At 45.2% G+C, this 13,716-nt stretch overlaps 1 protein-coding gene across 1 annotated transcript in view; it reads right to left on the reverse strand.

Moving 5' to 3' along the window:
* Positions 1–2,002: 2,002 nt before the first annotated feature.
* LOC109415835 (knirps-related protein) overlaps positions 2,003–13,716 on the reverse strand; it is a 141,961-nt gene continuing 130,247 nt past the window's right edge. Inside the window, exon 3 of the mRNA XM_029859894.2 lies at positions 2,003–5,765. Coding sequence (XP_029715754.2) covers positions 4,491–5,765 — 1,275 coding nt within the window. The 3' untranslated portion in view covers positions 2,003–4,490. The remainder of the gene's footprint in view (positions 5,766–13,716) is intronic.

Here is a 13,716-nt window from a genome sequence, read left to right on the forward strand (position 1 = left end):
CCGGAGTACGAGAGTCGGTTCGTTTCCGCGTGTCGCCATATGCACGCCACGATCCAGGTCCAAATTTGCAAAATGGCAGGTGCATTATTGGCTTCGGCCGGGTCGCTGGGCTTTGATGCCCTTCTGTTGGCCGGAAAGGATCGTCCCGGAAACTCTCAGCAGCGTCAAATCGGAAGTTTCCATCCAGCCACCACACCCTCTGCATCGTACTTCGGCCATTTTGCCCACTGGTCTGTCCAGTAATTCGTCGTCGGATACGCCAATGGCCACCTTCAAGCTTCCGCAATCGTCCAAGACCGCTCGTCGCCAGTTTGTACTTCTTAATAAAATTACTCATTATGTTCATCGTGTTAAAGCCGCGTAGTTCGTTCATTTCCCTTTAGTTTTTCTTAACTTTTGGTAGCGTTTCGATGAAGCTTTAAATTGGGGTTCAAGTATAGGTGCGTGCCAGCATAGGGGCGTTGAATTTGGAAAACCTTGAGTAACAAGCTCTGATTTTACCATGTCAGAACTGATGGGTTCGCGAAGGTAAACAGACGATGGAGAACAGTAATGGACCTAGATTGCTTCTTCGGGCAACTTCAGATGTGAATTAAAATTCCCGCGGACAGCAAGATCCAATTTGTACCCGAATTTTACGTTCAACAAAGCAGCATTTAAGTCACATTAGAGGACTATAAGAAGCACCGATTTTCCTTATTTGCTTCAGCAAAATTCGATTATTGATCCTTACTCAGTACTAGTGAAACACACGGCAGTAAATTCAACCAGGATATAATTATTCGTGGCTAAGAAACAAACAGAAAGTCTTTTATGACCATCCCTAGGACTCAATGAAGTAATCCCGAGATAATTGGAGATGTCTCCATTCGATCGTTTTTAAAACACTAAAGCTTTTTCCAAACCTCTGGAAACTTACGTTGCCAAAAGATAGGTTGAAAATAAACCGTAACTGCTCGAGAAGACACTCGGTACACTTTTTGTAGATTACCGCCATTGATTGGTCATTGGTCATTTTGGACCAAAGCCGTGCACTACGTCAGCGAGCTGTTCCCAACGTAAAGAGGGTTAAAACAATTTCTTATTATTTATTAGTTTTGACTTAGGACAATTATTCGTTGGCAGATATACCGTCCATCCGGATAAAGTTCGTACGAACTTTTCATTTTGCCTATAGCGATCTACGATCATCGAGCCAGCTACTTCAGAAACATCAGTATCCACAGCGTCTGTTAAAGCCGAACGATCGATAATAAAGGTCAAACTTCAAACACCTTACTTATTTTTAAGCATCAAATTTGATAACATTAGTTTACAAAATAAAATGAAAGTCGTGAACTTCTGTCAACGACCAATTTTAAAGCTTTTTCCATAAATTAAAAGCTGAATATAATACTATTCGATCATCTGAATGCAGGTTTTGGAAAGGAAAGTCTAAAAAAATTCCGCTCTGCTGTATTTTTTTCCTTCTCGTTTTCGAACTCAGGGCATGACTCTGAACCAAAAACGATCATCAGCTTACCGAGTTCAAAAATGCTGTAAACTAGTGTAATTTGGTTGCTGTGAAAAGTGATCAATTTCATATGAAATCACGGAACTTACGTAGGTGTAATTTGCGAACAAGGACATTGTAACAAAGGCAGATTCAAGGACTCGTGGTGACGAACCCTGTTTAGGGGCTGTCCATAAACCACGTGATCATTTTTTGGGAGATTCCGAACTTCTCCCCCCCCCCGCGTGGTCTTTCGTTCATACAAAAAAAAAAATTGTATGGGACGTGGTCTTTGCCCGTAACAACCCCTCAACACCCCCCACCCCCAAAATGACCACGTGGTTTATGGATGACCCTTAAAGAGAAGCAAATCTGATCTGGGCTAAGGTGAAGACTCTGTGGAACCTCAGGACTCACAAGTAAAGTGAATAAGAATACCAAAGATTTGTTTTCCTTGATCGGGAAGTATGGATTTTCGGTACGTTTTATCAGTTAAACAGAGAATCGCCATTTCGAATTAAATAAGGTCCTTCAACAGGATATTTATTCTCGTCTTTCAAAAGAGTTTCACTTTCCGCATATATGGTAAATACATTTTCAAAAACTTTTCCACATCTTACTCGCTAAACACTTTTTTACATTAGTCAACAATTTGATTTACCTACCGCTAGCTAAAACCATTGCGCTTTGCCTAAAAATCCAAAGACCATCGTCGTTGGTTCTTAAATATAATATTGTGTGTTCTCGTGATATGCCGTTTACTGTTTAAATAATCTATCCACTATGTCACAAAACATACAAGTTCGCAAATGGGTTGGTACCTACCCAAAAAAAAAAAAACTGATCACTTTCGGTCTACGAGGCGAATTTTCACACCGGCTTTGGGTGCGTCCTAGTTATGAGGGTTCGCGGTGGATGCTGAACCACTTTCCTCAACTCAGCTGTTTGTTTTATCATCTTCTAGACTATTTATTGCGGGACCGAGCTGCAAGGACGGTTCTCTCTCTCTATCGGTATCTTTCGCTGCTCTGTGTAAGATTGTCGAGTTTGTGTGCGCGTTGTGCCCATGTTTGTCTATTCCACTGCGTGTTTTATGGGTTCCACTTAAAAACGAAATTAAACTACACATTGGACTAACTAACCTTAATTTAACAACTTTTTTTCTTCTCTTGTCTGTCTTTGCTTGTGTTTGTGTATGTGCGTGTGTCGTTTGGGTGTTTGCAGTAGTTAGTTAGCGTACCAAGCGCCAGGTTGAGCTGGTCCACTGGTGACTGCTCTAGCAGAGGAGGTTTTTTTTCTGTGAGTATGTTCGTGAGTGTTTTGCTCCCAAAGTTTACAAGCTTAATTTTATCATCATCACATGATGAGAAATTGGTCTATTAAGGAATGGGTGGCGGGTTGGGGTTTCACGCGGTGGTGGCGCGGCGGCTTGCTGGGGGTAGGAATGATTTGTGATCCGTTCGAGTCGAAGCCTGAGAGAAACTTTTCTCACCGAAAAGTTTTGGGTGGGTGAAGAAGGGAGGGGTGGTGTTGTTGTGCGGTGTCTTATGAGATGAACTGGATCTGAGGACGGAATCAGAGTGCTACACTACTGTGGTGGCTGCAGCAGCAGCCGCAGCCGCAGCGCGGGAAAATGTGTAGGTTTACGATGAGAGGTATTAAGTCGGAAAGACGCTCTTGGCTCTCGGTCGTTGAGTTGAGCGCGAACTCTTGCTTCCCCGTGCAGATTTATTGAAATGGATGCCCTCGGGCGATTTCTGGATTTACGCTCGCAATATATATCAAGATTTTTATGCGTTTCTCAGACGTTTTGCATCGGATTCACACCTCTAGGTGACGGCACAATTTGTTGTAGCGTTCGGGGTCGTTTGGGAAATGGGAAGAGCGATGATTCGTTTCTGATGGTTTGGCTTGGATTGGATGGAGATTGGCGCGCGGAGGAGAATTCCAGTAGCCGAACGACTATCTTGTCGCGCTCTGGGGTTGCAAGAATACTCAGATGGACAGAGTGCCCATTGAGATGACATAAATGACTGCACTCGGACGGAATGCATGAGTTTGGAAAATGGATGCACTGGAGTGACAGTCAGTGTGTGGCAGGGAATGATTCAGAGCATTTTGTTGAGTGTTTAAACAAGTCTTGAGAAATGTAGACCTGGTAGGTCTTCAAGGCTGACGTCATGGCAAGAGTAGAAGGAAACGATTGGAGTCTTTCTCGAGGAGTGATTCATGTTACTAAGGAGGAAGCTGAATAAATATTTGAGTTCATGTAGTAACTATTAAATGATCTGTTGTAGTTTGTATTTGGCATAAAATGATACAATAAAATATTGATTGAGTGTGTCTTATGTTGAAAAATACAACGGCGTTTGTTTTTAACATACATAACAGAAAATATCGGTGGGCAAACTCATCGAATAAATTTTCTAATTTCAACCTCGTAGATGTCTTTTTAAAGTTTTACACGACTTCCATGCACCACCATGTCCTTTGTCCCTAACTGTTACCGTACAATCGATAAATTTGGTTTACTTCGAATCCATCCGACCCCACCGTCGGAAATTGGAACCGATTCGGTTTCTTACTGACCACATTGTCCTTACAAATCAAAACTCCTAGATCCTAACCGTGCGCTGTCATGCGCAGCCGGAATGTCACAGAATAGTTGTTTCATTTTTACAAAATAAAAATCTTTTATAACACAATAAAAAGGGTAAAACGCTACTGGCACATGTTATTCGATTGTTGTCACAAACTGGCCCTACTTCGGTTGTCATGAGGCACTCTCTCTCTCTCTGTATCTATCTCCCTTTCGTCAGATCAACAGCTCCTTACTAATCTAATGCTATGCCTAGTTGCTATTATGTACAACGGATTTCAACGATTCGGGTTTAACCCCACCTTGGAGGAGTCTGTACAGCGGTGCGCGCATCTCGTCTTGGGCGAGATCTGCGATTTTGGTGGGTGATGTTGTGTGGAACGTCCACGCGCCGGGGAATCAAACCTTGGTGGTCAAATCCAGCGGAGTGGTTCCTTGAAGCTTCATCCGTTTGACTTCTCGTTCGTATTCGGTTTCCCGGTCTTCGATATCGGAGTCGCTTGCACTCCCATGGCCGGCCGACGAGGAACTTTGATGCCGCTGGTGGTGATGGTGGTTGTGATTATGGTGGTGGTTGTTGCTGATGTGATTGTGATGGTGATTGTTAGGAAGAGAGTTGTTGTTGGTGTATTTGGTGAGTGGCGAGTTGCGATCGTTGGTAACGACGACCAGTTGTTCATCGTCGCTATCGGCGCCGGAAACGGAAGTCCGGTGATCTTCCGAAGAACAACTGCTGCCGGTTTTCATGCTCAGATCGATGGGATTGTCCTGCTGAGGGCCTGCCACGACGGCAGGTGATCGAGGAGGAGTCATGGTAGCTGGGACCACTTCTTCCGGTTCGGGTTCTTCTTTGGCGCTGCCAGCCGTTTCGTTGCTGGGACACCGCTGGGATTCCAGGACGGCGTCTAGGTAGAAACGTTTGGAGAAAGAATCCGGAGACTTGGTTTCTGTGGGTGTAGTGTTGGTGTTAGCGCTGCTAGTGTTATGATTTGGTGTGTAGCGGCTGTTGTTGTTGGCAAGTGGTGAACTGCTGATAATTGGGGTATCAGCGGGTTTCAACAGACCTTGGTGGTGTGGATATAGTGCTGGGTGGAATCCAGGGAACATGAGGTGTGACGGAGGTAGGAAGCCCGGTGGCGGCATCAACGGTAGACCTCCGAAGGGAAGCGGAAGGAATAACTCCTTGTTGATCGTTGGTGCATCGTGGAGTTTTCCCTGCCGGAGCAAAGCGTTCCGCCGGTCGTTGATTTCGTTGGAGCTGTCCGAGTTGTGGCTATCAGGGGAGCTAACCGATGGCGATGCCGATGGGTGTTTGCTGTATTCTTCCAGGCCGAGGAGCATTAGTTCTTCCTTGGTGCAGGGCGGTCTTGAGTACATTGCATGTGGATAGGCCCCGGGTGGTCCGAACATCCCATGGACTGGAGGAGCTCCCGCCTTATGATTGGCCGCCTGCTGTTGAGCGGCTTGCTGCTGCTCTTGCAATAGGCAGTGAATCTTGAACCAATTGGAACGACGGCCATAGCGGGAGCCACTTTTGGACATCCCCACCATAAGGCACTTGCGTAACCGGCAAGCCTTGCAAGCCGTTCGGTTCTTCTTGTTGATGATGCATTCCCCGTTGTTCTTGCACTCGGATATCGACGAAAGATTATTGTATGACCGCCCGAAGAATGACTGCAAAAGAAAAGAGAAGAAGAAATGCAAAATTAGTTCTCCGGATTAGCGAAATGGCTCCCAGCTATGGTTCTGAACCCATCCTGATTTGCGCAATTGAGTCATTTGTCAGACGCCCAAGCATCCCCAGCAGGGACTCCCGCTGCTTGAACTGTACCGTTTCAAGTACCTTACCTAATCAACCTACTTGAGTAGTGCAAGCTATTAATTACCCACGCCAGAAGCCATCATTCGTTTACTCGCTGAAGAAGCGCCCCATGTGCTCCAAGCTCCCAGAAGTGCCGATCAAACACGGCAAAAGGAGCGAAATCTTACAGTTTATAAAGTGTCTCTAATTTATCACCACTTGAGCTGCTGCGTTCCGCGTGCCCTGCACGTCTGCCAACCGTTCAAAAGCTCCATGAAGAAAAATACGAGCAGCAGCTTTCATAATTAATTGCCGATCATGGTGCTGCTCATTTGCACTCACCCGATCGGCTATTGATGAAGCAGCCCTCATCCCGCGCAGCAACAAGTACACCATATCGCTCAATTTCGCTTTCGTAGATGACGACGACCCAGCGTGGAACGCCACCACATTCTGAAGAAATCCGTTCCATCCCGAAGAGGCCTACGGACGAACGGTGAGTACAAAAGCCTTTGCTGCTGCTGAATAGAGACGAACAGAGCGCGCACTAAATACCGAATCAATCAATCACTCAAGCGTGTTTCAATACTTGGCGCGCTTCTTCATCGTCGCTTCTTTGCCAGTCACTCTGTCCGCCAGACAGAAGCTAAATTACACAAATCTGTAATTACGCTACAGCTAGAAGAGCTATCGGTCGAAAGACGGCACGCTGCTATTGTTGCTCCTCGCGAGCAGCCCTTTTGTCCCAAGTCACGCTCCGAACTGGCGAAGACCGCGCGTCTGCTAATATATCGAGATCACTGGATCGGAAATAGTCCCCCTGCCCCCGGCTGCCCTTAGTCCCACGAAGCATCGAGAAGCGCGGGAGAAAAAATGCATCAAAACGGTGACGTGCGGACTTAATTATAGCTAGATCAGATCGCTGGCTGCCGACGACGATTTCGAAATTTGACAAAACTCATATGGATCTCCCACTAGCGGCAATGGATGTCGGTCGGTGGCACCCATGAATTAGATCTGTGTACTATAAGGCACCCGACCAAGATCCGTTGCAAATATTTCACAATCATCTCGTGTGCTGTTCACAGATGCTGATCCTACCCACCACAACCGAAACACACGCAGCTCGCGGCTCGATCGATCGAGCTTGTCTCGTCGTCGTCAGCCAAAAGGAACGTCTCCGGTGAAAACTCGGAGCGCGCGTAGAAGTCATCAAATCGGCGCGGCGACGGTGGTCTTCGTCCGTCACTCTGCTGCGCCGAAGGAAGTAGGGGAACTAAGCCCAAAATGCCAAGATGGGGTAAAATGGCCCAACTCATAAACTCATTCCTGAATGGGACTTGATCATTACTATAGGTGAATGGTGTCAAGATATGTTTGCATCGAACATTCTTCTAGAAGCTAGGCCACCAAACCCACGAAAAATCTGTTGATTTCCCAATGAAAATTGGCAACTTCCGGTTTTTCGTGCTTGCAATTAAGGTTTTCTGGTGATTTTATCACCAGCCAAGTGTTTCCAACGAGATTGAGGCACATATGGAAACGCATGGTTGTAGATGTCTACGCTTTCCATGTTCGGGGTCATTCAAATATTACGATCATCGTTTTGTGGGGAGGGGGGTAACACTCCATTTATCGAGTATACGAAAAGAGCGGGACAGAGGGGGGAAAAAGTCGGAAAAGCCCGAAAACTGATGGACGTAATTTTTGAATGTTTTCATGAAGTGGCATCTTACCCCATGGCAGATGGTCGTTTTGCACCACTTCCGTTTTACGAGTCAGTTTTTAAAATCGCTAAAAATCGATGAAAATGCAATAGTTTAGTGAATAGTTTTGCTGAAGTATCGAGCAAATATTGTCTAGTTGCTGTTACCACTTTGAAAGCCTAACAAATAAGGCTTATTATCATTGAAAATGATGAATGTTTGAAAAATGGCATTTTACCCCACTTGACCCTATAACGAGTGCAAAAATTATAATAAATTACGATCTTTTACGATCACTCCCCGGTTGGCAGCAGCAGCAGCAGCAGCAAACTATACGCGCCGCCGCGCGCACACGCGGTACATTAACAACTGCACTTCCCGCACAATAAATGGTGCAGAGTCACTTTGGCTGGCTGCGCTCCAGACCCTCTGTCCCCCCAAGCTCAACGCGTTGAAGAACAACGAACGCGAGAAATGCGCGATGAGGGATGAAATGGATGCAGTTTGGTGAATTTATAAATCATTCTGACAAATTTGTAATCGCTGATGGCTGGCACGGCTGGTACGGTTGATGGCATGTGGGAGGGATCAGAGCAAGAATCGCAGTTGATTTCGATTAATCGTGGTCCGTCTGTGTTGTGTGTGTTCAGGAAGGTTGTACAGCGAAAGGTGACATTATGGCGTTTGAGAGATTTGGGTGTGGTTAGGATTGGTTTTGAATTGGCTTTGGATTCACTGTAGATTAATTCCAATATGACTGTTGGACTATTTTAGAGCTCAGTCCTGCAAATTAAATTAAAAATAGCGATTTTCGCAAAAAATACATGAAAATGCATAACCTTCCGAGATAGACCAATTGGTCGCTAAACCTACCTACTCTGGAGTTCAAAATTACAATTACACACATGTCTTAGTAGCCATTTCCGTTGAGCATTGAGCAACGCTACTCCATCACTGATCCTTCCTAAAGGACAATAGATTATGTTTAAATAAATCATTTATTCTTGGTCCTCCAAACTGTTCTGAAGTAATGCTTTTGACATCTACAGCCGTTACAGTAGTTGTTTTCGCTATAACCAGTCGCGTTACAGTATCAACTATCTATAAGGACCCCTTGAAATCTAATGAACCATTTCAAAATACATTTGGTATATTCAAATAATCCAAAACGCCTTGAAAGAACTCTGAAACTCCTCTGAAGCTCACCTGAAAGCCTGTGCTGTCTCCTAGACCGTCCCTAAACTCTTTGAAACCACTTAAAGTGTATCGATACGCCTGAAAATGCATCTGAAATCTCCTCGAATCCCTCTAAAATTCACTACAATTACTTGAAGCGCTCTGAAACGGATTAAAACACTTTTGAACGCCACCTGAAAACCCTTAATGCTCAGCTGAAAACCAGTGATGCACCCATAATTCTCGGAAATGTATCCAAGTTCTTCTGAAACGCCTTAAAACACCTCTGAAAGCCCTTTGAAGCCATTCTCCCTTCGCAGAGGCTGACTGAAAGCTATTAAAATCCCTTTAAAACCCACGGGAAGCCCTGAAACCTCTAATACGCAATATGGGCTCATACGCTGAAACGCCTTAGAAATCTCCATGGCTTCTGAAGCTCACATGAAAGCCTGTAATGCCACTCCCCAAATCCCTCTGAAACCCCCAGAAACGCTACCACACGTCGTGAATCACCGCCTAAACCCCCACGAAATTCTTCTGAGAATCACTTGAAAGCCCAGATAACCAGAAGTCGCATAATAATATAGGTTTTACATCGTATAAAGTACTATTTTAAGGTACTATCGCGACGAAGGGACAATTTCCATCACATCTTATGTTATTACGTCATGTCATCTTATGTTATTATTATGTTATGAACTTATTACGATGTATCTGAAAAAGTCGTATAAGAATACAAATTAACTTAATCAAAAAGTCGTACAAGATTACAAATGCCACATTACATCGCAGTAGTGCATGCCGTAAATCGAACGCTTGAAGTCATAGAGCGTTATTATCGTCGTCCCAATCAACGTATATTGCTTCCACTTTTGTGCGCATAAGGCACTTCAGCTGCATCTTATGCGATATATTTTCACCGTATAAAAGTACGTATTCAGTCTACATTTAAGACGATTTTTATCTATATTTGCGACGTTTCGGCCTGGAGATTTGTAGTGTCTATCGTCTATCGTCCCTTGAAAAAGTTCAAATCCCCAGGCCGAAACGTCGGGAATGTAAATAAATATCGTTCTTGATTCAAAGACTGGGAAAGCTTTTTACCCAATCTATCAAGTTAGAAGTCATAAAACACCATTCAAAGTTAAAGCTGTAGATTAAAATTTCTGCATCACTGGATTACTTTACTATTACTTACTATTTAGATAATCTGGATTATCTCAAACATATCCTATGCATGATATCTTTTAATCCCCCATGGGTTCCAACAAGTAATACTAGTTAAAAAACGTGAAGTATATTCAGATACCGGTGTAGATCAATAGTCCGAACATCCTAAGGAACTCAAAAAAAATCCATTACAAAAAGTTTCTGGACCAACCTGGAATCGAACCCATCGCTAAATACACACGCGTTAACCGCTGGGGCTATATGAGCTCTTATGCCCTTATACTAGTGTCAACTGGTAATTTGGACGGGCGTAAAAAGATGTATTTACTAAGTAGAGTGATGTGACGTAAAGTGGATTGAATCCATGAAAACCATCAATCTGTAACCAGGGCAGTAGCCATAGATCGAAGTCATTACTTCTAAGCGCATTATTTCCAGTAAACGGTGAGATCGTTTCACTTTTGATGGTTTCGATTTAGCGTTCCTAAACAAATTTTAGTGTTTTTTTTATGACTCTGAAACTTACTTCCACACCTTGTAGATTTTTGATGAAATACTGAACACAATTTTCAAACTGCATCGTTAATATATTGCTGATATATGTAAGTTTCTCCAATCAAAACAAACAGCATTCAATCTTTAAAACAGTTAGAGTTAGAGACATGTCATCCTGCCTCACCCAATGCAATCTTGCGAATCTTCAAAATAGACCCATAATACCAATCCCAAATCCATTTTCAAACCCCATCCTGATCCAGACAACAAGCGCAACACTTTCCATCTCATTATTTATTATAATGATGGGAACCGCGACTCCGCTGCGAACACCTTTGCTCCATTTGTGGCAAAACATCGTCATCGTTGTCGTCGAGAGGGAGCGCCCGCCAATTGGTGAAGGGCTTCCTCTACCCTGGGATCCTTTTGGGGGACCCTGGTGTGCCGCACCGTATGGGGATGAATCATCGTAACCCCTCGTTCTTGCCGACGACGCGACATTCTACCAACAACCAGTGTCTACCAGTCGACATCCCACACACACGTGTGAGACCTACAAAACGCGAGTCCCACATTGAGCAACGAGCCCCGACAATGAACACGACACAATCGAAATGATGAGTTCATTTAAATCGCTAATTAACATATAAATCGCGGCGTTTGACTTGTTGTGGTGCAACGTGCATACTACATGTTGCTGCTGCTCCTGCTGACTGCACTTTCGGTGTCAGAAAGCGTTTTTGTCACCATCGCTGGCTGCTGCTGTTTGGAAAGGGGGCAAGATCGATCGTTTGGAAGCAGCACCCAACCACCAGAGTACAACCCATGCCCAGCGTGAGCTTCCATAAATCAGCGTTCTAATTAACATTTGTCTTGTTCCGCGGCGGTGTGCACGATGGTGTGACATCCCAAAACAAGTCCAACACAATCGCCAACGGCGGAGATGATGACGGAGTCAACCATTGTGAATTAAATATCAAATTTATAGAACCAATTGGGACGCCAAGTGACAGGCCTTAAAACGCTAGAACAAGATCCTACGAAACGAACGGACAATGTTCCTATAAATCATAACAAGTCGCAAAAGGAAATGACGGATGGCGGCGACGGACGGCGTGCACGGCCACGAAAACGCGATGCGCTCAAAAGTGCAGACAGCGAGTCGACCTTTACCCGATTGAATCTGGTGCGCAAGAGAACGCGCGTCGGGAAGTTCGCATTGGGGGTCTCGGTCGACGCCGCGCCGGCCGGGGAACAATTGCGGATCCACAAATATCAAGTTCGACCCGGATGAGCGCCAGCGCTGCACCATTTGACTAAAGAATGCCAACCTGAAGGTCGTTCCGTTTCCGTGGCGTAGCTAGACACGATCGTAAATGGTGGTGATCTTCATTCGGCAGCTGGTGCAGTCGTCCCGATCCAAAGGCATGAAACTACGCGCTTCTTGCGGGACGTTATCGATCCGATCTTGGAGTTCGATTTTTCTCGATTGAATCTTCCATTGAGTTCGCCGCTCGAGCTAGTATTGATCGCGCGCGCGCTCCGGTAACATTTCCCATAGCCTTCGGCACGACCCGGATTTGATCGGGGTGCACAAAACAATAAACGGCACCTTAAAAATTTGAAAGGCTCAATTCACGCCGAAGCGCAATGAATGGGACTGCTGGTGCTGCTATAAGGGATCGCGTGTCGCTTTTTATAATTAAATTAAAATGACAAGCCGAATTGAACGCGATGCTGAAGATGCACGAAGTTCTGCTTCCCGTGGGTTGATATGTGACAGATTGGTCATGCCCTGCGCTGTAACGTACAAGTCCTTGTGCAGCACCAATCCGTCTGTCATCATCGTCGTCTTCGTCTCCAACGAAAGAAGCTGTGTAGTGCCCCTTCTAAACAATATAATTTACTACTCGACAGGAGAAGCATTAGACACGAGTCCACCGTAGCGATGGAGGTCGCGAAACTCATATGAGACCTGGTTGGCTTGTGCTGCCTGCTTGCCTGCCTGCCCTACTGAAGTTCATACCACACACAGTGCCGACCGAGGGACGACAACAGACGACATTGCATAAGAACTACCGATTGCTGCTGCACGCTGGTTGTCACTATTTTGTCCACGAGCTCTGGCAGTTGTCAACGTACGTATCATAAGCGAAGACGATGGAAACTGCCGTTGCCGCCGTCGCCACCACCGCCCGTCGCTGCTGTAGCGTTCATGCTCGCTCAACTCAACCTGCCACCGTCACACACATGTATGACGAAAAAGAAAAATGACAACCTTATTACCATTATACTTATTGTTGTTGCGCGGTTTTGTCGCCACACCGACCGCCCCCAAGCAGCCCCAACAATACCCTTCGACTTGGAGACGCGACTTGGTAGACTTGATCGCAGTCGTCGCCAATGCAACTAGCGCGTAATTGTAGCCACATTACCCCCCGGTATTGCTACTGTTTGTTTGCAGCAACCCGTCCGCCCGACCGAGATCCGATTCGAAGTTCTAGACGGGGAGGAAAAATCGGCGAAATTAATGCAGCCATATCACGACATGTGTACCTGATAGTCGTCGTCGTGTGTGTCGCTAAACTGCTTATTTTCCGCTAGCAACGATGAAATCTCCCGGCAACGACAACCGGCGCGGCGCTCAGCTCGAGTTTCCTAAGTGATATTGCGCCAAGTGGACAGAAGGCGGTCGTCGCGCGTCGTTTTTGTGCAGTTTCATTGTTCGCCTTAGATTGCTCAATTGTTGCAGGGCGCACGCGCACCCGATGCATGATGGCGACGCACCAGGGCGGCAATTTTCGACAATCAAGGTCCCCCCAGCTATGGGTATTGCAAAGATTAGGACGGATAAGGGCGGTCGGCGGCAAGTAATCACGGGAAGTGGACGTAATGATGAAATATTGGCGAGAAGCGACTGCCGTTGCTGCTGTCGCAGGAAAATGATGGGCAGAACTCTGATCTGTGAGTGTTCTAGAGCCTTCCCAAATGAGATTGCGTGTACGGAAAGTTTAGATTTGAGGAGGGCGCAATTTACTAGATTGATAGTTTAAGGCGAAACTGGAAGCATTTTCTCATTTTCTCGGTTTTTGATTTTTTATTAAAAAACGAAGCAATATTTTCAAAATTGGTTTTCGTGCACAAGTAGAGTATGGATCAAGGTATCTTCTGATTTTTTTTGAGGTGGAAAATGTTTTCCATTTTTGCAAAAACCATTTTTTTGTGAAATTTTGTTCAAAAATGGTTTCTGCAAAAACGAAAAACATTTTCCACTACA

Source organism: Aedes albopictus, chromosome 3, assembly GCF_035046485.1.
Source record: "Aedes albopictus strain Foshan chromosome 3, AalbF5, whole genome shotgun sequence".
Classification (NCBI taxonomy): domain Eukaryota; kingdom Metazoa; phylum Arthropoda; class Insecta; order Diptera; family Culicidae; genus Aedes; species Aedes albopictus.